A 22,048-nucleotide genomic window follows, 5' to 3' on the forward strand; every position below is an offset into this window, starting at 1 on the left:
TTCAGGGCTTAAATGGTTAATAGTGCATTATGAAGACTGCGTCCTCCAGAGGTCACATTTGTTGGCTGCGTATTCGAGGCTTCCTCATTTCAGAAATGTAACCATTACATTCTAAAGTAAAGCTGGGTGCACACTGTGCGATTTATAAAAGTCCTTTACGATTGTTGCTTGTCAGACTGTACGAACATAATCCTCATGTCACACTGTAGGATCTCAGCTGTCCTATATGTCAGACTGTACAACAGTCAAGACGTGTTAAAAAACGGACACGCGCTTGAAAACTTGTCCGGAGTTTTACATCATCAACCCACACACATTCGGTGACTGTGATCTGCATTACACGTGGGACTGAAATGGTTGCTAACAATAAAAATCTCTAGCGTTAATTTTGATCACGGCTTATCTTGAAAAACGAACACAATTTGACGTTTGTCATAGGAGAAGTCACACTGCAGGACTGTGCGCCAAATCTTCTGACACTGCCAGAATTTCGTCAGAGGTAAAATTTGATCGCAACGGTCATTAATCGGCTGTCGGTGAACATGTCAAACTAGCGATCAAAGACTACAGATTTTTGCCTAGGATTATAGGAATCTTTTAGGATTCTCAAAATTTGTCTCAGACGACCAAATCGTGGCCAAAATCGCACAGTGTGCACCCGTCTTAAGAAAGAAAATCCAATAATTTAAGCTTCACAATGAATAATAGTCAATTTTAATAGTAATTACTTTTCTGTAGTCTTGATCTACGCAGTCGACAACTATGACCACCGGAGGGCGCAGTTTTCGAAATGAGACACAATCAGGATGTTGCTTGTGGGTGCTAATGTGCTAAACATTAAAATTTCATCACTTTCCACAAGCTATGTTTCCATCCACCATCCAACTTTTCTAGTGCGCATTTTGGGATATTGCATAAAAAACAGCGGATGGAAATGCCAAGATGCACATAAAATTCACTCAATTGAAGCGGATACATTTTTTATCCGAAAAGAAAACATACGCATAAACTACGATGAAAACACATTTACTTCATGTGACTTTTGCGCGATGGGACAACATAACTGGACTGGACCGATCTTGTTGCAGAGCATATGAAATGGTGTTTTGGTCATTCTGAAATACCTGAGCCAAAGTCTGTCGTCAAAATGGTTCAGTATAATTACATTCCAGAACTGTCTTACATGACTGCATTCCCAAACAGCAGGCATCCGTCTCCGAAAGCAAGATAACATGACCGTGTTTATTGCGTTTTGTCTGCACGCTCTGAAGCTACAGTGGCTTCTCCTACTGCCACAACTTCTATTTTTCTTAGTGATATTTAGCGGCAGTTTATCAAGAAATTATGATTTTGTTCTCTTTGTGTTGTTGGAATGAAATGGTGCTTTTATTCGCAAATGTTTTATGCGATATTCCAATTTTGCGCATAAGTTAAATTCACAACTTTGGATGGAAACATAGCTATTGTCTTTCAGAACCTCACTCTCTACTTCGTTCTGGACCAAAGGCTTTGACATCATCTTTCTTTTAACACCAATAACAGAATCAGTGGACTGATATGCATGGCTGAACATGTCTGATTGCCCATCTGTTTTGTGTTTTGTTTTTGTGATTGTGTCATTTGCACTGAGAGTTTCTCTCTGAAGGTCCAACCATCACGTCTCCTCATGCTAATCAGGCTAGCCCTCAAGCATGCCGAACAGACCTCCAACCAGACATTGAAATGCCCTGAAACCACCCCGCTAAAATCAAGCTGCGTGCCAGTGGCATTGAAGTGCCTTTTTGGGAGCGTGTTGGAGCAGTGGTTTATTAGCCGTGTCATCTCTTCATCACGCCACCCTATTCCATTAGCAACTGTAGCACAAATGAACATGCAGGGAGGGGCGGAGCATTGACACTGGAGTGGGTGGAAAGCTTGCCTAATTCAGACTATTAGTCATAGAACTATAAAAGTGCCACAGTTTAATCTAAAGCTTATTATGACTGATAATTGTAACCATTAATACTGTAAAACATGGGGAAAACAATTATTTAATCAGGTGTGACAACTGCAGAGAGAGAGAGAAAAAACAAAACCCTTTTGGGGACAAGACTGGTTTACTACAGAGTGTCAAACCATTAACCATGTAAAACAGTAAAGTAAAAGTAAAGTGTGTTTGATTTTCGGGTAATTTTCATAAATGCTATAATGATGGTATTAGATTGTAATCTGTACTGTAGCAGTTTGATTGTCACAATATATATATATATACAGTACTGTGCAAAAGTCTTAGGCACGTCAGTATTTTCACCCCCCAAAAAAGGTTTTAAGCCAGTTATTTGTAGTGTGTCAATAGGAAATATCCGTTGACATTTCCAAACATTAATTTTACCATTAATTGTAATAATCCAGTGAGATTTTTGAATACACAAGGAGTGTGTCTGACAACAGCCGGTTCTCCACACAGTGATCTGATCTCACCATCATCGAATCCGTCTGTGATTACATGAAGAAACAGATGAAACTGAGACAAACTAAATCCAGGAGAACTGTGGCCGTGTCTCTAAGATGCTTGAAGAAACCTGCCTGCAAAGATACAGTACTGTGAAAACTTGTGAAAAGCACTTACGTAAAAATGCTGTAAAGTGAGGATGTTTTTAAAAAAATACTGTTATAAATAGATTTTATTTATCAATTAACTTATATTAACTAAACCAAAACAATATTTTGTGTGACCACCCTTTGCATTTAAAACAGCTCTTGTCCAGGTACACTTGGGCATCATTTTTCAGGTAGCTTTGGAGGCAGGTTTCTTAAAATCTCTTGGAGACACGGCCCCAGTTCTATATATATATATATATATATATATATATATATATATATATATAAAAGCGCTATACAAATAAATTTGACTTGACTAGCGACACCATCGCAATGACCCCATCAGGTGATTTTATTATTTTTTTTCCCCAGGTAAACAACTCACCTTTTTTCTTCAGCTCTTTGATTAAAACAGTCTTGTTTTGTCTGCTATAATCCTTTTTAAAGCATTGTTTTGGTCTCATCCAAAGTTGTTTTGCGAGACCATCTGCACTAACCTTGCAAACACTCTTGATGTTTTCATTGATCTCTGTCCCTCTTTCTCTTTCTATCATTGCATGTTTCCACCTCCATCTCACCCCTTAGCTTCTCCTTTCCCTTGTCCTCATCACTAACATGCTAAGTCAACTCCTGTGAAAGAAACTGGCACATCCAGCACAAAGTGCAGCAGTCTGTTGAGCACCTGGCTCAGCTCTTCAGCAGAGACACGTGGTAGATCATTAGCAGTGTCACCCAGTCATCTGCATTCATCGGGCACGTTGCATTTCAAGTCCTTAATTCAAAGACTGACTACAAAGCGACGTTCACTTCAGTGGGATCAACTTTGTAATACAAACTAAGGCGGGATCACTTTAGTTCTGCCAATTCCCATGGTGCTGTCAGAATAAAACACCCACATAATTTGTGCTTGTGTGTTGAGAAAAACAGGCACAAGCGTCAGACGTCAAAACTCTGGAGTTCATTAGAGTTTATAGTGAACATGTCTACCCTGCTCTTTGAAAGTTTTCTACAAATTTTGTCTTTTTATTTTGTCATACGAGGATCAGAACCGGGGATCAGCTTAATCAGACCTCTCATTAATCTGCTAATGATCTGTGATTAGATTGCGGTGCACTCCGTTTCCTAGTCAGCCTCGCTTGGATGTGCGTTGCAGAAAATTGCCTCTGCCAGTTTCCAAACTTTGTTTCTGTCTTTCTGTGCTTTGAACAACAGTCCTGCCATTAAAATGATACATTAGCCTTTTAACACACTCAGATTAATATGGAAATGGTCCGTATCCAAGTCTGAATTTGGGCAGCACCAACTATTAAAGGGATAGTTTGGCCAAAAATGAAAATTCTGTCATCATTTACTCACCCTAACCTGTATGAGTTTCTTTCTTCTGCTGAACACAAAAGAAGATATTTTGAAGAATATGCACTCTTAAAAACACTCGTTTAAAAACAACCCAATTTTAACCCAGTGTTGGATAAATATTGCCTATACTTCCATAGTTTGAAAGTTAACAACTTTGGTTACCGACATTCTCCAATATATATTTGTGTGTGTGTGTGTGTTCAGCAGAAGAAAGAAATTCATACAGGTTTGGAGCAATTTGAGGGTAAATGATGACAGAATTTTCATTTTTCAGTGAGCTGTCCCTTTAAGGTGTTTTGAGATTTTGCTGAGAACAGAAAGTGATCTGATTTCCTCTAGATCAGCAGTTCCCAACCTTTTTGACCCCAAGGTACCCCATTGTCCACAACAACGTTCGAAGGTCCCATGATTGTTGCCTCTAGTAATTATGTGTCTGATTTTTAATTTCCAACCTATTTGGGGTTCATTTTAAGCCAGCCATATAGCATTTTTTAAACAATAATTGAGTTAAATAAAACTGCCCAGCACATTGGGCAAACATTTAATCCAGTCGCTGGGGTTGTCCATTTTCAACCCAACTTGGGTTGTTTTTAATGCAGCATTTTTTAGTGTGATGCTCTTTTTGTCACCAAATTTGAGAGATTGTCATATTTGACTCCAGTAGGTGGGTCCAATTCACTTGATTTCAAACTAACTTGTCTCTTACCAAAGGTCTTATGCATTCCTTTCTATCAAGCACTCCAACAGAGTGTACAAGCATCCTTAATGTGGGCTAGCAGTCCCATATCATTGCTTGTCTTGTCAAGTGTTAGTAAATTGGTGAGTTTTTTTGCATGCGTGGTTGAGTCTGGGCGGCCGTAGCCTCGGGCTCATCTTGGCATCAGTGAGTCTCAGGAATGGTGTTTTTGGAGCTCATGTCTGGAGGCTGTGTTTCCCTCACTAACCACAAGACACCTACGCAAAGTCAAAAACAATGAGGACCAGAGGGATGTCACGTGTCAAGAGCACAACACCATGTTGAATAAAGGGAAAAAAGTGAAGTACAGCACTCAAAAGATCATCGACCTTGTATTTGAAATATGTCTTACTAATTGAAATGCTCTATTTCTTGGAAACTAAGTTGACAGTGAGAGAGAGAGAGAAATTGCAAGAGTAGGTGACTCAACCCATCTATTGTCAACCTCATAAGATGGAGCAGCCGCTACACATGAGAAAGTCCATGCAGACCTCGCTGGAATTTCCTGGGAGTAGATGTCTCGCCCGGGAAACTCTTAAGTGTTGTTTGTTTTAGGCTTCGTACAAACCCTCCCTTTTTATTATAGCACTCTATCATAGGTGAACTCACCCTATGGCCAGATCTTTACTGATACGTTTAAGAAAAAATAATGGGGCCAACAGATCATTAAGGCGAGTGCTTTCTTTGGCTCATGAGTCGTTGCTTTGATCTTAAGGAAACATTTTTCCTTGACCATTTTGGGGTTGTTATTTTTGTCTATGTGAACACTGGATTTGAGGCTGCATGGGAAAGATGAATTGATTCAACAATGTTCCGAATTTTAACAAGTCACGCTACTTAAGTTTGGAACCAGATGAGCATAATACTGCAATCTGGCAAAAATTTGTGTCTGTCATTTGAAATAATGTATGAAGAGGAACTAAACACATTACTTCCCCCCCCTCACTTTCACTCTCTGAGGAGTAAGCATTTTTTTTTCCCTCTAGTGTTTACTTTACAAAACGATGAAAATATTTTTTTGCCTCTAGTGTTTACGCCTTTAGTGTTCAGAACGAGGAAAATATTGAAAAAAAAAATTGGGTGAAGTTTTCTGCAATGATTGTGGATGCTAGAAGACCTGGTTAGAATAAAAATAGTTTTGATAGTTTATACACTCTTCATACACTCTTACAAATAAAGATTCTTCATTGGCATTGATGGTTCCAAATGAAAATTACCCTAAGCTTTACTCACGCTCAATTCATCCTAGTTGTATATGAGTTTCTTCTTTCTGATAAACACTCTCTGAGATATTTTAATGAATATCCTGACACATCTAAGGTTTATAATGGCAGTGAATGGAACCCACGAGTATGAAGCTCAAGAAAGTGCTTCCACCTCTTCCATCCATCATAAACACGGCTCCGGGGGGTTAATGAAAGCCCTCTGAAGCAACGTGATTGTTTGTGTAAAAAAAAAAAAAAAAAAAAAAAAAATCCATATTTAACAAGTTATGAATAAAAATATCTAGCTTCTGCCAGACCGCCTTCCATATTCAACGTACGAAGGAATTGTGAAACTTTACGCTACATCCTACACCTTCCCTCTTCAATGCCAGTTTACACTTTCTTCGTAACTCGAATACGGAAGGCGGCCTGGTGAAAGCTAGATATTTTACTTCATAACTTGTTAAATATGGATATTTATTTTACACAAACTCATCGCTTCGTTTCAGAAGGCCCCCGGAGCCGTGTGAAGTACACGTTTATGATGGATGGAAGTGGATGGAAGCGCTTTCTTCTGCTCATACTCGTGGGTCCCTTTCACTGCCATCACAGCTATATGCTCTGTGGCTAACGGGCTAATGCTACACTGTTGGAGAGATTTATAAAGAATGAAGTTGTGTTTATGAATTATACAGACTGCAAGTGTTTAAAAAATGAAAATAGCGACGGCTCTTGTCTCCGCGAATACAGTAATAAACGATGGTAACTTTAACCGCATTTAACAGTACATTAGCAACATGCTAACGAAACATTTAGAAAGACAATTTACAAATATCACTAAAAATATCATGGATCATGTCAGTTATTATCGCTCCATCTGCCATTTTTTGCTATTGTTCTTGCTTGCTTACCTAGTCTGATGATTCAGCTGTGCACAGATCCAGACGTTAATACTGGCTGCCCTTGTGTAATGTCTTGAACATGGGCTGGCATATGCAAATATTGGGGTCATACATATTAATGATTGTTACTTAACAGCCGGTGTTATGTTGAGATTTGCCTGTTTTCCGGAGGTCTTTTAAACAAATGAGATTTATATAAGAAGGAGGAAGCAATGGAGTTTGAAACTCAACGTATGTCTTTTCCATGTACTGAACTCTTGTTATTCAACTATGCCGAGGTAAATTCAATTTTTGATTCTACGGCAGCTTTTATTAAAATATCTCAGAGAGTGTTTATCAAAAAGAAGAAAGTCATATACACCTAGGATGGCTTGAGGGTGAGTAAATCTTGGTGCTTATTTTTGCTTAAAAGCAAAAATGCTTTAACATTTTTGCTTTTAGACTTTCGTTTTTACTTTAACAACTATATTAATAAGACATCATGTTGAAAATAGCTGTTCACAATTAAATCTGTTGAATATTTCTTGAACTAGCGAGTTAACTTCTTCTTTTATGTGATATTTTATGCTTTCATGCTGAACTGTGACTTGGCATTAACACAACATCAAAGTCATATTTCCTATCTTTCCCTTTTCCCTGTCAGCGCCCCTTCATGCTCCAAATACTGGCTAAAATACCATTTGCAATAGAAACTTCAAGGGTGTAATCTCAGAACAGATTGAAACATTATCTCCTTCCAAATTACAACATCTGCTCATTAAACTAATGTCTGAACTAAGCATTTGTCTTTGTATTCGTACTTTTCCTCTGTGGATTTTCTTTTTGTCAGCAGTACAGTTGGATTTTTCCCACCTCTCCCTCTTTCATTGTTTCTCCATTCCCCTCCATGCTTTCAAACATGTGGTTTTGACTAACACAGCGGGTAAGGAATTATTGTAATTGGATATTCATGACAGTTCAATAAGTAATCAACAGTAAGACCATGATCATATCAGCAGACAGCATTTGAGCTGCTGCTAAGCTTTCATGTGGTCTACAGTAAAAGGCCATAGGAGTTGGGAAAGTTTTTAAATGGCAAATGTTTTAGACAACAGTGGAGTTGAACATGTCATAGAAATGTCATCACATAGGGTAAATTCAGGGTGATTGGGACACTTTTTTTGCCATTGAGATGGCTTGGAAAATGTGTCCCAATCAACCGGAATTCACCCTACTATTGTGCATACTATTGTGGGCCGTGGGAAAAGTGAAGTCTTTGCTTATCTTTGAGTATGTTTTGTTCATATTTAATGATGTTTTTGTCACAGATAAGCACTTGCACCCACTCGTCTGACCAGAGGTGACCTTTCCAGACCCTATAATTCTTCACTTTTGTTTGGACAATCTCCACACGGCTTAAAGCATCTCTAGTGATGTCTTCATAGTCTTTTATCAACAACTTTCCTTTTCCACTGATGAAAATTGAGCATTTTGAAGAATAATTTGTGATGTTATATATGTTAGTGAAAAAAAAAAAAGTCTCTTATGCTCATCTAGGATGCATTTATTTGATAATAATAATAATAATAAAAAAGTAATATTGTGAGATATTATTACAATTTAAAATAATAGTTTTCTATGTGAATATACAGTAAACTGTAATTTATTCCTGTGATCAAATCTGAACTTTCATCGTCTTCAGTGTCACATGATCCTTCAGAAATCATTCTAATATGCTGATTTGTTTGCAAAACGGTTTTCAGTTGTGGAAATCATGATACTTTTTTCAGGATTCTTTGATGAATAGAAAGTTCAAAAGAACTTTTAAGAAGTTTAAAATAGAAATATTTTGTAACGTTATACGTTTATTTACTGTTACTTTTGGTCAATAAATGTGTCCTTGCTGGAAAAATAAACTTTTAAACAGTAGTGTATATTCTTTAAAATACATAATTTCAGCAAACTCTTATTTAGTCTGACTCGTATATAACGCCCACTTTTCATCATCCAATCTAAATAAATTTCCCCCTATATAATTCTACACTGAATATCCATTTTCACTTACAAACATGTTTGAGTATGCAAGTAAAATGGATTGCAAACGGCAATTCATGTTGACTTTGAATTGCATTGATTCATTCTATTTTGAAACACAGTGAGCGTTTGTGTTTTTGACCGACAGTGGTACTGTAGCTAGCATATCAAATTTTCCGTCAAGGTCGCTGTAGCGTTGAGGGAATGCTTCCATGGTATTTACATTAGGGGAGCTGTGCCTAGTTATAGCTCAGCAGAAATGTTTGGTTAGCTGATTAGAGTTCCTCCAGGGACTTCTGCTCTCATTCCTCTCCGCTAGTCTGGTGGTGACACTGGGGTGTTGCCACTCGGTGTTGAGTTAATTGCTCTCCCCCGTACATCTCTGATTGCCGTCCCCAGCATGTGGGAAACGTCGACCCAGATGAGTCAGGATTCGTTTGGTGAAATCCAGGCTTGAGTTTCCAGTCCTTCCTCCCTTCCCTATCTCTTTCATATACGTACTCTTTCCACTTTATCCTCGCTTATATCTGTCCTCCTCCTTGTGTCTTTCTCATCTAAATCTGGAAACAGTAACTCCAGTAGATGTGTTTCAGTTTAATGCAGATCCTCCAAGCTCACTAAGTATTGTTAACATTTATACTGCATATGTGTTGCCCTTCAGAAAGCCAGAGGAAGAATTGCTATTTCTTTGTATGACCAGGCAGAAAGTATGTGTTGATTTATGTCTGAGTTTGCAGTGCTTCTGCTCAGAAAGGCTTATAAAACACATCTGAGACATCATGTAAGATTACTTTGCATTTAGACTTGCGTAAACAGGTGCATTTCAAATGAGAGTCACATGGGGGATGCGACCTTGAGGGAGATCTATTTCAGATCTCTTTTGAGCTTCAGATTTGTTGGATATTTAACCTTGTTTGACTAGACAGTTTACACAACCATCCAAACCTTATCCTAAACATTTACTACTGTGCTTAAGTAGAATGTACTCATATTTTTAATTATTTAAATGATTAACAATAAAGCCTAGGGCAGCACATAATATATTCCCTCTAGTGATACACCAATAATAACATTCTAGTTGATACAGATAAGACAATATTTTCATGTGATTGCGAATACCATTAAATGGAATCTAAAATAATAATAATAATAATAATAATAATAATAATAATAATAATAAAACAACAAAAAATTGAACATTAAAAACTAAAATCAGTCGTTTTAAAGGGGTCCTTGATTATGTTTTCACTTTTTAAACTTTAGTTAGTGTGTAATGTTGCTGTTTGAGCAAAAACAACATCTGCAAAGTTACAACGCGCAAAGTTCGATGCAAAGGGAGATATTTTCTTTTACAGAAATTGCTTTTTAAGGACTACAACAAGCTTCTTCCGGGGTTGGTGACATCACAAACACCGGAAACACACAACAAAGGGGGTGAGGCCATGTCGGGCTGCTTTAGAGAAGAGGAAGAGTTGTTGTAGTACAGTGATGTTACCATGCCGTCATTTTACACCAGACTGCTTCACAAATGAGGGTCAATTCAACACTGGATTTGCACAATAGATTAACATGACGGCACATGCTAGTCGATGAGTTGAATCAACTCCACAGCAACTACATACATTTATCCACTAACCATTCAGAAACGTCCAGTTTCATTCTTAAAGTTGTAACTTCTTCCTGAGTCTCTCCATCAGTGTCGACTCCGGTTTGAATAATGTAAGGCTGAACACCGTTACTGACAATCCTCATTTTGGCTGCGTGAGATTCTCCAGCTTTGTTGTTGTTGAGCAACCTAAGTTGTTTTGGAAAGCGGGCCAAAACAATGATCTGTGGGGTATATATATATATATATATATATATATATATATATGTATATATATATATATATATATATGTATATATACGTATATATGTATCAGCTGTCTTATTTCTCATTTTTTATTTTGTTAACTTGATGTACTAAAATAACTATATACACAAATAAATTGGAAGTTGAAGGTTGAATTACAACAATTGTGTCCGGAAATTGCATTCGGCTTCAGTATCTTTTCGGTATTCTTTTCAGTCTCTGTTCTTGAATCCCTTTATCTTTCACACTCATCAGTTTTGGTTCCTTATCACCACTCTCACTTTTACATCTACAGACTGGAACCTCTCACATTCCACCTTGTCGAACCGCACAGACGCTGCCCAGTCGCAATGCTCCAGCACTCAAGCAAGACACTCACCCTTTCTCTACATCTGCCACAAAATCTTCCCCACATGTCCCTACAGTCCTCCTACATTCTTCCCAATAGAAAAAAACTCACAGTGTATACAAAACTGAAACTCTGCCTTATTCAGATCTGCTCAAGATTAGCTGCCTCTAAATTGAGAGTTACCCTACAGTTCAGCATGCAACAGTCATCTCAGGCCTTCCTTTTTGAACAAATTCCAAGATATTCCTTTAGAACACTTTTCCAGTGCTCCAATGCAATAAAAAAGCTAATTTTTTCCCCGAAAGTTAAGCTACCTCCTTTAGGAAGACTTTTTGTACCCTGGTGACAAATGCAAATGGAGGTTGAGATATAGTTGAAAGAGGTCCCTGCCTAAACCTCCAGAGATATCAATATGGATGCTCTGGTGACACTTGACTCTTTAAAAATTGTTCCAGCAAAGACATTATTTCATATTTTATTAACTCAGGCCCTTCAATTAGACTCCTCGGCCCTCTAAATGTTCAGACGCTGTTCAGTCCTTGAAACATAGAATATTTCTCCATCAGAATAGCAAGGTCGTATTTGTAATATCCAAAGAAATCCATAAAATTATGCCTGATTTAGCCAATCATTTCATTTGCAACATATGAAAGGCGACAGAGGGGGGTATGAAACAGGAATTACAGCCTTGGCCTACTTGCTTCTGTTCATCACAGTGTCCTCTTCCACAGCCTTATCAGTATTCCTCAGCGTTCCCCGTCCTCTCCATTACCCACTACTGGCAGCCAGTCAGGGACACTTTCCTTTGGCAGGTAACTGGCCCGCAAGGACGAAATGGACACACGGGCAATTTAAATGATTGGAAGCAGTAAGTAATATATTAGAGAGCCCTGTGTTTGAAAAGTCAGAAGTAAATTGTGTGTTATTAGTGCCAACTCAGCGAAGCAGAAAACACAAGGTTTATAGAGGAACGAGTTAAAGTTGGAGATGATATTATGCTGCGAAAGTCTCAGTATGAAGATCACAAAGTCGTATCTAGGTTTCAAGAGAGCAGTATCTCGTAGATTTTAGAGTAAGGGTCATGATTGTGAATCAAGGCTTTGTGGCGCATCGTCCGGAGATACCAGTGAATATTCTCCCTCAATTACGGACTAATCCACAAATCTCCACCACACGGCCCTCAACGAGAGGCGGTGGATTAGAGATGTAAATATGATGTCTGAGAGGGCATCCCTGGTGAGTTTAACCCCATCTTTGGTGTCTAGGTTATTTGCAGGCCTGTGTTTCCCCCTCTATTCATAATCCTCCATGGAGAGCTGAAATTGGTCCTTGGTCTCATTAGAGGTCCTGGCCATACCCCTAACACACCTGAGATCGATGGGTACAGGCCTTTAAGTGGTCGTCTGGGTTATTAAACGCAGGGGAAGCCAATTTCTGGCCGAGGAAAGCTAATCCGATCACACATTAGGAACCCATATTGGCTGGAGTGGCGCGAGAGGGAGAAAGGGATAAAACGGGATCGTGTGTCCTCTATGTGTACTTACTAGATGGGCTGTTCAACAAAAGCAATATTGTCAGAGCAGCATCACATGCTTTCTGCAATCCATGCTCTCATTGTACTTCTAAAAATGGCCAGTTAAAAAAAAATGTGCAGAAATATTGTCATATTAAAATGCAGAAATATTTTAAACTCATGTGATTTCCACCCCAGTATCATTTGTGCGTGAGAAAGTTGGTGGATGCTTGAGTTGGTTGATGTATTGTTAAACTTATGGCTTAAAGGATTAGTTCACTTCAGAATTCAAATTTCCTGATAATTTACTCACCCCCATGTCATCCAAGATGTTTATATCTTACTTTTTTCAGTCGAAAAGAAATTAAGGTTTTTGAGGAAAACATTCCAGGGTTTTTCTCCATATAGTGGACTTCACTGGGGTACAACAGGTTGAAGGTCCAAATTGCAGTTTCAGTGCAGCTTCAAAGGGCTCTACACGATCCCAGCTAAGGAATAAGGGTCTTATCTAGTTAAATGATTGGTCATTTTCTAAAAAAAATAAAACTTTATATACTTTTTTAACCACAAATGCTCGTCTTGCATTAGCGCTGCGATGCGTCACGCATTATGTAATCACGTTGGAAAGGTCACATGATGTAGGTGAATGTACCGATCCAGTGTCTACAAAGAGAATGTGCAAATACGCCCTTTACGAAAAAAGGTAAAACAACGATGTAGGATGATTTTGAAGGGAGTTTTTCGCCCCAACCATGGTACTCGACCTTTCCGACATTAATTACGTAATGTGTTGTGCATCGCAACGCTAGTGCAAGAAAATGACTGATCGTTTCGCTAGACAAGATCCTTATTCCTTGGCTGGGATCATGTGGAGCCCTTTGAAGCTGCACTGAAACTGCAATTTGGACCTTCAACCCGTTGAACCCCAGTGAAGTCCACTATATGGAGAAAAATCCTGGATGTTTTCTTCAAAAAATTTCTTTTCGACAGAAGAAAGAATGACATAAACATCTGGGATGACATGGGGGTGAGTAAATTATCAGGAAATTTGAATTCTGACGTGAACTAATCCTTTAAGCCAGAGATATTTTTGTCTTCGGATATGCATAGTTGAAGACTAATTTTGCAGAACATCTTTGAGTTACATTTACTAAGGCAGGAAAAGAAAACTATTTTCCCGTATTGAGTTAATTAGTATAATAATGCGACATGTTGCAGATGAGCATGTGGTTTGATTCTCTTCAAAAAGTTTGATTAGATTCTTAACAAAATCAAATAAGGAAATGAACACATGCATCAGATGAGCCTCCACCTGCTCCCAGAATATATTCAAAGAAATCTGCTGTGGTCAAATTAGGAACTTTGGAACTAAAAAAGCAAAAGAAAATTACCAAAAAATGGATAGAAAAGTATGAGGTTTGTTGAGAAGTTCCACATGGATTCATTCAGGCTTCATCTTCACCATGATTTAAAATACATGTTCAAAATTGGAGCATTTCCCACCATTTCCTGCCTTTCTCCATAATATGTTCCACAAACATCTTTTGGCTTCCCTTGTACTTCTGCATAGATTTTTGATGTTACTGATCAGATGCGATCTGGCCGAGTTCAACAACCATGTCACATTCAATAAAACATTGTTTTTGCCTTTGTTGCGATGTTCTCTGAAAGCCCCATTAGTTCCCGCTCCCATTATCTGCAATCCGCATGTCACTTCTTGTTTGACTTTAGTAATATGTAATGTAATCATATGAAGGCTGAGACAACCGATGTCATTTGATCTTTTATTTTTTTCTTGAGACCCATCTCTGTGCGTTTTGAGCCGTCTTGGCCTTAAGCTAATTATTGAATGTAATCATAGACATAGGTTAGAGTTATACAGTTACACTTCGACTGAGGGGCCTCGTCATTAGAGCCATGAACTGAATGTGAACTGACCACTGACAAAAGGAAGTGTATTAAAAATCATTATTGAGTTCAGTTCGTAATTGAATAATAGGGCCTCCCTTGGTCTGGGGAGTATTCTTTGTACGGCCTCAGGCTATTCAGATTTCATGGTTCTGTTTTCATTGGGATTGCATGTGGTGAGTTGTGGCCTGGCCGAAACATTCTATGTCTATAAAATTGGGACTTCCTGTGAGCTGCATATGCATGCGCACGGTATCAGATGGTAGCCGCAATATGGGCATATGCTGTGGCAGGACGTTGTCGAGGGATGACAGGTGGTTGCTGGGACATTTGCATAATTATGGATGTACCACATACACTCGTAGCAAGTCATAAACCCAGAGACCAGAGAGCTGAGAAATTTCAACCGCTCAGAGCGCTCAGAGCTTCTGCCAGGTGGCAAGACACTAACAGTAAATCTGCCTGTCTATACTCAGACACAACGGCAGATGACATGTGAACATTTTACTTTCACGCTGACTATGGCTAACGCATGGTACAGACCCTAGCAAGGAGGGAAAAAAAGGTTCTGTCAGAGAAATTGGCAGGAAAGGTTTTCTAGAGGTGTTTATTTTTTCCACTCAGGTCTAAAATGTCGCTGTCTTTGGCTTTTTTACTCTGAACTGGTTTTATATTTTCTATGATATTCATAAAATGGAGAACTTTCTATGAAACAACCATCAATCCAACCACCTAAAATGGAACATTATGTCTGTATTTACATACTGTACTCTCATGTCCTCATTATTTAGACAATCATTGCCATGGTATTCTTCAACAATTCACCTTTTGTGTTCCACATAAGAAAGTAAGTCAACAAAAAGGCTTAACATTACATAAGGGTGACAGAGATCTCATTAAATGGTAAACTGTTCATTTAATGCATTATACAAATTTTCAAATATTCTTCGAATCAGATTCCAGTCATGTTCCATGCTGAGAGTCCAACAAAGTGTATCTATTTTCGCGTTCCATACAGAATGTTCACTGACTCTTTCCTGTTACGCCAATAGGTGGCAATGTCTTTGTGAGTCATTTGAATCATCCGTTCAACTGATTCATTCAAAAATGCTGATTCATTCAGGAACAAAACAAATTAGTGAGTAATTTGAATCATTCATTCAACCGTTTCGGCCAAAGAAAACGAATTGGTGCTTCTCAATTGGAAGTGAGTTTACGTCCATCTTAGACAACATCATCTGAGGCTTTGAGATTTATCCTCAGCATTAAACGCTAGAATGAGATGATCTAGTAAGTCTGCGTGGCACGTCATAAAGGTTTTTGCCTCAGAGACACTTGAAGCGTCCTGCAAAATATTCTGAATGAAGGACACATAACAAAGGTTGCCTTCCTAGGATCCTTCACATTGAGACGGCCTTTGATGGCACATCAAAACTTACTAGGATGCAGCCTTCTGACTGAGAAACACCAACAGTCAATAGTCATTGAATCATTCATTCAACCGTTTTGTTCACAGTCACTGTTTGGATTTGGAATTCGCTGTTTGGATTTAAATAGGCAAATAATTAAGAGTCTATGACTGGATCATTATTGCTGTGATTATCATGTTTCCAGCATGTTATATGTTTGGGAACATTTCTTTTAACGCTAATGGATGGAGTGTGTAGCTTTTCATTTCTTAATCCAGACCTTAAATTCATTGAAAGTCTGGGATGTGCTGGAGTAGACTTTATAGAGTGCTTGACTCTTGCATTGTCAATGGAAGATCTTGACCAAAAAATGATTCACTTCTTGATGGAAATAAAGATTGCCATCAAGAGGTGCATCAATTTATGGTCAAGATCTTGCATTAACAATGCAAGAGTCAAGCACTCTGTAAAGTCTACTCCAGCACATCCCAAAGTCTTTCAATGAATATATGGTCTGGACTCAGAGGTGCCAATTCATGTGTGAAAATGATTATTCGTGCTCCCTCCCAACCTTTCTTTTACAATTTGTCATCCTGGAATATGGCCATGATACGTCTTCCTACATGGTTGTTCAAGAAATGAATAGCTACACACACCTCAGTTAGGGTTAAAAGAACTGTTCCCTAACTTATAACATGCAAGAAACATAATAATCGCTGTAATAATGATCCAGTCATCCAGACTCTACTAAATCTACTTTGTACATGACCACGAGTCCAGAACCCTAAAATCCAGACCAGCAAAATGAACTGTGTGAGACAGGAAGTGTGAACCGGTATCTGACTAATCCCCCCTACCTGCCCTGCAGTTCAAACCCATTACAGCTCAGCAGCACAGGGACACCTCTGTCTCTTCTCTCCCATCGTTTTCAAAAGCGTGTGTGGTGTGCGCGTGTCACAGAACAAGCCCAGCTAAATGGCCCTATTGCCACCGCCTTTCTTTGCAAGGCTCAAAGGAAATGGCTTTGTGTCAGACATAAATGTACTACTGTGTCCCTGTCACACTTTTGTGGGACTGAAAAGGGCCTTTCTATAGGAAAGTGAGGAAACTGAGCTGAAGTGTTCTGTTTGTTATCTGTGGCCATGTGGGAAGGATGTCTTATTGCACCGTAGTGAAGGTACTCCAGTTTTTGGAGTGAGATGCATGAAAATATGCTGTTAACAAGATCTTTCTCATCTCTCTTTTTCAGACATGCCCTTGCATGTACGCCGTAGCAGTGATCCAGCACTGGTTGGTCTTCCCGAAGCCCAACTTCAGCCAGAGGAACCATCTCGTAAGAATCCCACACGCTGGTCGACCACGGCAGGGTTTCTGAAACCCAACGCCACCAGCGGAACCAATAGTCTAGAGCGAAAGGTGAGGTTTTTCTATTGCTGTATCACTCAATCAACATTTTTTTTATTGGAAAGCAACATGAAGAATATTAATTTATTGGACAGAGTTAGGGAAAGTGCCTTTCTGAACTTGTTTAAAAGACCTATTTAGATCCTAGTAGTCAAGGTTTGGCTGATTGTGACTACACCTATGGAGGCAAAAATATCTTCCTTCGTTGGCGATCATTCTAAACATTGTAAAGTAGTCCGTCTATTATGAATACATACATGTAATAATAATTGCACTAAATGGGCATTCGCACCAGGGATGATAATTATAACTGTAAAGTTTTAATAATCATTCTATTTGTATGAGAATAGTGATGTCCACACTACAGCTATAATGATAGTGACACAGAGGAACGTCATCAGTGGAATCAGAACCATTTTTTACCTGGTGAACGATAAAATCATTGACAGCCAATCACAATCCACCCGACTTTACAGGCTTCGAGTATTTAAAGCAGCAGACGACATAATTGCATCATGTGCTTATAATAAACAGAGCATTATCGACCATTGATGTGGACGCTAATATTGTTATCGCCAGAGTTAGGGGTAACGCATTACAAGTAACTTGAGTTACGTAATCAGATTACTTTTTCAAGTAACTAGTAAAGTAACATTGCTTTTCTCAATTTACAACAACATATCTAAATTACTTTTTTAAATAAGTAACACAAGTTACTTTTTTCACATTTTTTAACTGATAACTAACTAAAGTGCAGAGATGTTGTGTTTGTTCTGTAAACAAGATGGTTATTGTAGTTCTAGAATAAATGTGAACATGCATTTGCTCATCTCACTTTCATGAAAACATTTAGTATTCCTCAAAATGAATAAAAAACAGTGAAATGCAATCTCACAAATTTATGCAAACCTGTAATAATTAATTATATTAAATTACACAAATATACTTTATGTATTTAATCTCACTTTATTAACCAATGTCTTTGCTGCTGACTTTCGATGATCTAATTCAACCATACTAATAAGCAAAAATGACTTTAGATTAGATTTAGAAATAAGTGTTGAACAGAATGGCAGCACAGCTGAAAGGTTTGTTTGAGCTGCGCCCTCTACTGTACAGGTGTAAATATGCATTTCCTTCAGCCTGAGGCATATTTATTTCACTTTTGGTGTGAAAGGGCCTTAACATTTGCCAAAAATCGAACTTTTTTACATTTACATTTACATTTAGTCATTTAGCAGACGCTTTTATCCAAAGCGACTTACAAATGAGAATAGTAGAATCAATCAAATCAACATGAGAACAACAGTATGTAAGTGCTGTTTGAAGTCACAGTTATGGCAGTAAAGTGCTCGTAGCAACGATTTATTATTATTTTTTTTAAATAAATACACAAATAGATGGAAGAAGAAGAGAAATCAAGGTAAGTGCTACTATTACTGGGTCAAGTGCTGATGAAAAAGATATGTCTTTAGCATTTTTTTGAAAATGTCTAAAGATTCAGCTGCTCAGATAGAGCGTGGCAGGTCATTCCACCAGCCAGGAACAGACCCGGAGAAGCTCCGTGAGAGTGATTGTGTGCCCCTTTGTGATGGCAACACAAGGCGCCGTTCACTTGCAGAGCGCAAGTTTCTGGAGGGTGCATAAGTCTGAAGTAGTGAGTTAAGGTATAGCGGTGCAGAGCCAGCGGTCGTTCTGTAGGCAAACATCAGAGCCTTGAGTTGGATGTTAAAAAAAATTTTATTAAAAAAAACAAACAAACAATCAGCCCAGCCCAGGTGAGAAAAATAATGCAAAAGTAATGTAACACATCACTTTTCACATTACTTTTCATAAAAAAGTAACTATGTAATGCAATAAGTTACTTTTTATGGGAATAACACAGTATTGTAATGCATTACTAATTACTTACTAATTGCATTACTAGTAACTTTTTCCAACACTGGTTATCATTATAGTTACCTTTATAGTTATAATTCTTGGTTTGAATGGGCCATAATGTTAGCGTAAATTTGAAGTTTTAGCTAGCGGTGGGCGATATACAGGATACATTTATGAGTCTTCTTTTTATCATGGATATGCTAGTGTTTACTGCTCTACAGCTTTAAAAAATCATATTTGCCCAATTAGTGAACACAATTTTGTACATGTTTTTTTATCAAATTTTGCTAAATTTGATGAGTTAAAAAGACTTGTAGTTCTATTTAGAGCTGCATGCAAAAACACAACACCAGTGTAATCTGATTCACAAAAAATAATTTGAGCAACTACTTCTATTATTATAAATTTATTTATAAAATGGTTAGTTCATGTCCTTGATTCTGATTGGTCAATAGCTGTGTTTTATTCACGATAACGGTTGGGCTTCACCTAACGGTTCTGTGTATCTCTACACAACACCCTTAGCAACCACTCTTAGCAACGTAAAACGTTTTCTCAGTTGATATTGTTCATTAAATCTTACTGTATTATGAAGAACTAGAGGAGTATTGTGAGAAAGAGATCTATTGAGCGAGTTTATTACCTGCATTCAGATTTAGCAATTTTCCTTCAGGTCAGTCCTATATTCATAATAAAAAATCAGTTTAAATGTCTGATGTATTATCCTGTCCTTTTAACAGTTAAGGGGTTTTCCCGTGACTGACAGCGCTAGTCAAAGCATTTGTCAGTTGCGTCTTGTTCCGTGTTCACAACAATTCAGTCTTTTCAATGTAAAAGTCTTCGCTACTGACTGACACACTCATAAAGACAGTCTTTGCTGCCATCTAATGGCGTAATAATGTAACTTCTGTTGCTGTTCACGGTCAGGGACTATTTTTTTTTTCGGTGGAAGGAAGACTTTTAGTGAAAGTGTACTTCATGAAAGTTGCATTGATACATATTTTTGGCTTTAATATTTGTAACTGGTATTTGGTAACTGCTTCACGTCGTGCCTAATAACGCCCTTCAGCTGTGACTTATTCACGATACAGCACAGACTTGAGTACCTTATTGCTTACATAAATTCATATAGGTCTACCATTCCATTACGTTTCCACTAGGCTAAATCAGTATGCTACTGACCAGAATTTTAAGAACATTGTGATTTAACTTTCCATAATTCATTTTTTTGTTTGTTTTTTGTTTTTGTTTTGTTTTTTTTGTAAGTGACAGGCTGATATATTTTACAGGCTCAGTCAATCACTGGCACAAATCAAAGCACTTTACACCAATTGAAGCATAGACTTCTTACAACTCGTAAGAAATGGCTTCCCTTTGCACGGTCACATTCATCTTGAGATATTCTAAATGACCGTTTTGCCACTGCTCGTTGTTGACCTGGAACTCTCTTGGTTATGGAACCATATGTCTTTGCTGCTTGTAGAATGGGATCTGCATCCTTTGTTTGTTGCTTCCCTCTTGATTCTGGCCTCATTGCCATGGTCAGTGCCTTTGGCTTTAAATGAATCAAAGAGAGGTGAATTCTCTGTTTTCCTCCCTAGTCTCCCTACGGCAACCAATGAAAAAGAGGCCAATTATCTTTGCAAAATGGATGCTCTTTTGCAGTGATGACAAGCCTTCAGTGCTTTGAAACAGCAATATTCCAAATTAAAAGAAGGGGAAAGGGGAGGGAGCGAGGGAAGATGGAGTGCTCCGAATGTGACACCGCAACCAGCGATGAGATTAGCGCGTCTCATGCCGTTCACTAGTAATCCTGTTTAAAAGCACTTTGCTTGTCGGTTTCTTCCATAATCCAAACACCACACTCTTATTTTAGCAGAGCAGAAGAATTAAGCTGTTATTTTTACCTTTCGTTCTGCGCTGGATCATTTATTTCATGATTGTTTTTGGGATGTTGTAAGAAAAGCTTGAGGTGTTTGGAAGGTCTGTTTTTGGTTGATACTGTCAGATGACGATAAGCAATGTGGTGAATATAAATGCGCTCTATTTTAGCACCAGTGAATTCGTGAAATGAACATAAAGGTGTTAGTTCACCTTGAAGTAAGAATAGCTGGCACTGAGAAGAAATGTATCATATTTGCATCTTGGCTTCGTGCTTAAATATGCAGAAAATAGTCGTTCTCCAAAACTCTGTGGCTTTTCTTGGATACATCTACAACTTTTGAATTTAACAGTTTTATTTCATCTGGCCAAGACTTGCTGGTCTGGGGGTCAATGACTGTCCAAGACAAAGAAAAGGAAAAATAATTAAAAATTTTAGTCTGTATTCATGTTGGCTTCACAAAGCTTCAATTTAATGACTCTAAAAATGTCATGTGGTGTAACCATCAAGGTAAAAGTAAATTGAATAATATCCTTACATCTTGAATACATTTGAGTGTAATCTTTTTTTTTTTTTTTTTTTCCTTTCTCAAGGTTAAAAAGTATGTGTATTTATTTATGTCTTTTTATTTTTTTAATATTATTTGACAAATATCATGTATTATTAAAGTTTTATGTTTTTTTTGACATTTCACAACCTGATCTAACCTTGGCATGTTTATTTATTTATTATTTATTTATTTATTAATGTTAAATACTGTTATTTATTTATTTATTAAATTAAAATATATAGTCATCATATAAAAGATGTATTTCAAACATTATGTGTATAAATTGGCATTTTATTTTATTTTTTAATTAATTTTATTCAGTTGAAAAAATAAAAAAAATTACTTACCCACAATGTCATTTTCTACACCTGTAAGACCTTTGTTCATCTTCAGAACATAAATTAAGATATTTTTGATTACATTTGTGGATTCGGAGCGCCAAAGTCACATGATTTCAGTAAACGAGGCTTCGTTTCGTCATAAGTGTTTCGGAATTTCAGTGGTTCAC

At 37.8% G+C, this 22,048-nt stretch overlaps 1 protein-coding gene across 2 annotated transcripts in view; it reads left to right on the top strand.

Annotated features, from left to right (window-relative positions):
* pard3aa (par-3 family cell polarity regulator alpha, a) overlaps positions 1-22,048 on the top strand; it is a 299,284-nt gene that overhangs the window by 209,559 nt on the left and 67,677 nt on the right. For both annotated transcript variants that reach the window (XM_048175193.1, XM_048175191.1), the window contains exon 4: positions 17,073-17,239. In XM_048175193.1, the coding sequence (XP_048031150.1) occupies positions 17,073-17,239 (167 nt within the window). The remainder of the gene's footprint in view (positions 1-17,072; positions 17,240-22,048) is intronic.

This window comes from Megalobrama amblycephala, linkage group LG22 (genome assembly GCF_018812025.1).
Source record: "Megalobrama amblycephala isolate DHTTF-2021 linkage group LG22, ASM1881202v1, whole genome shotgun sequence".
In the NCBI taxonomy this organism is placed as follows: domain Eukaryota; kingdom Metazoa; phylum Chordata; class Actinopteri; order Cypriniformes; family Xenocyprididae; genus Megalobrama; species Megalobrama amblycephala.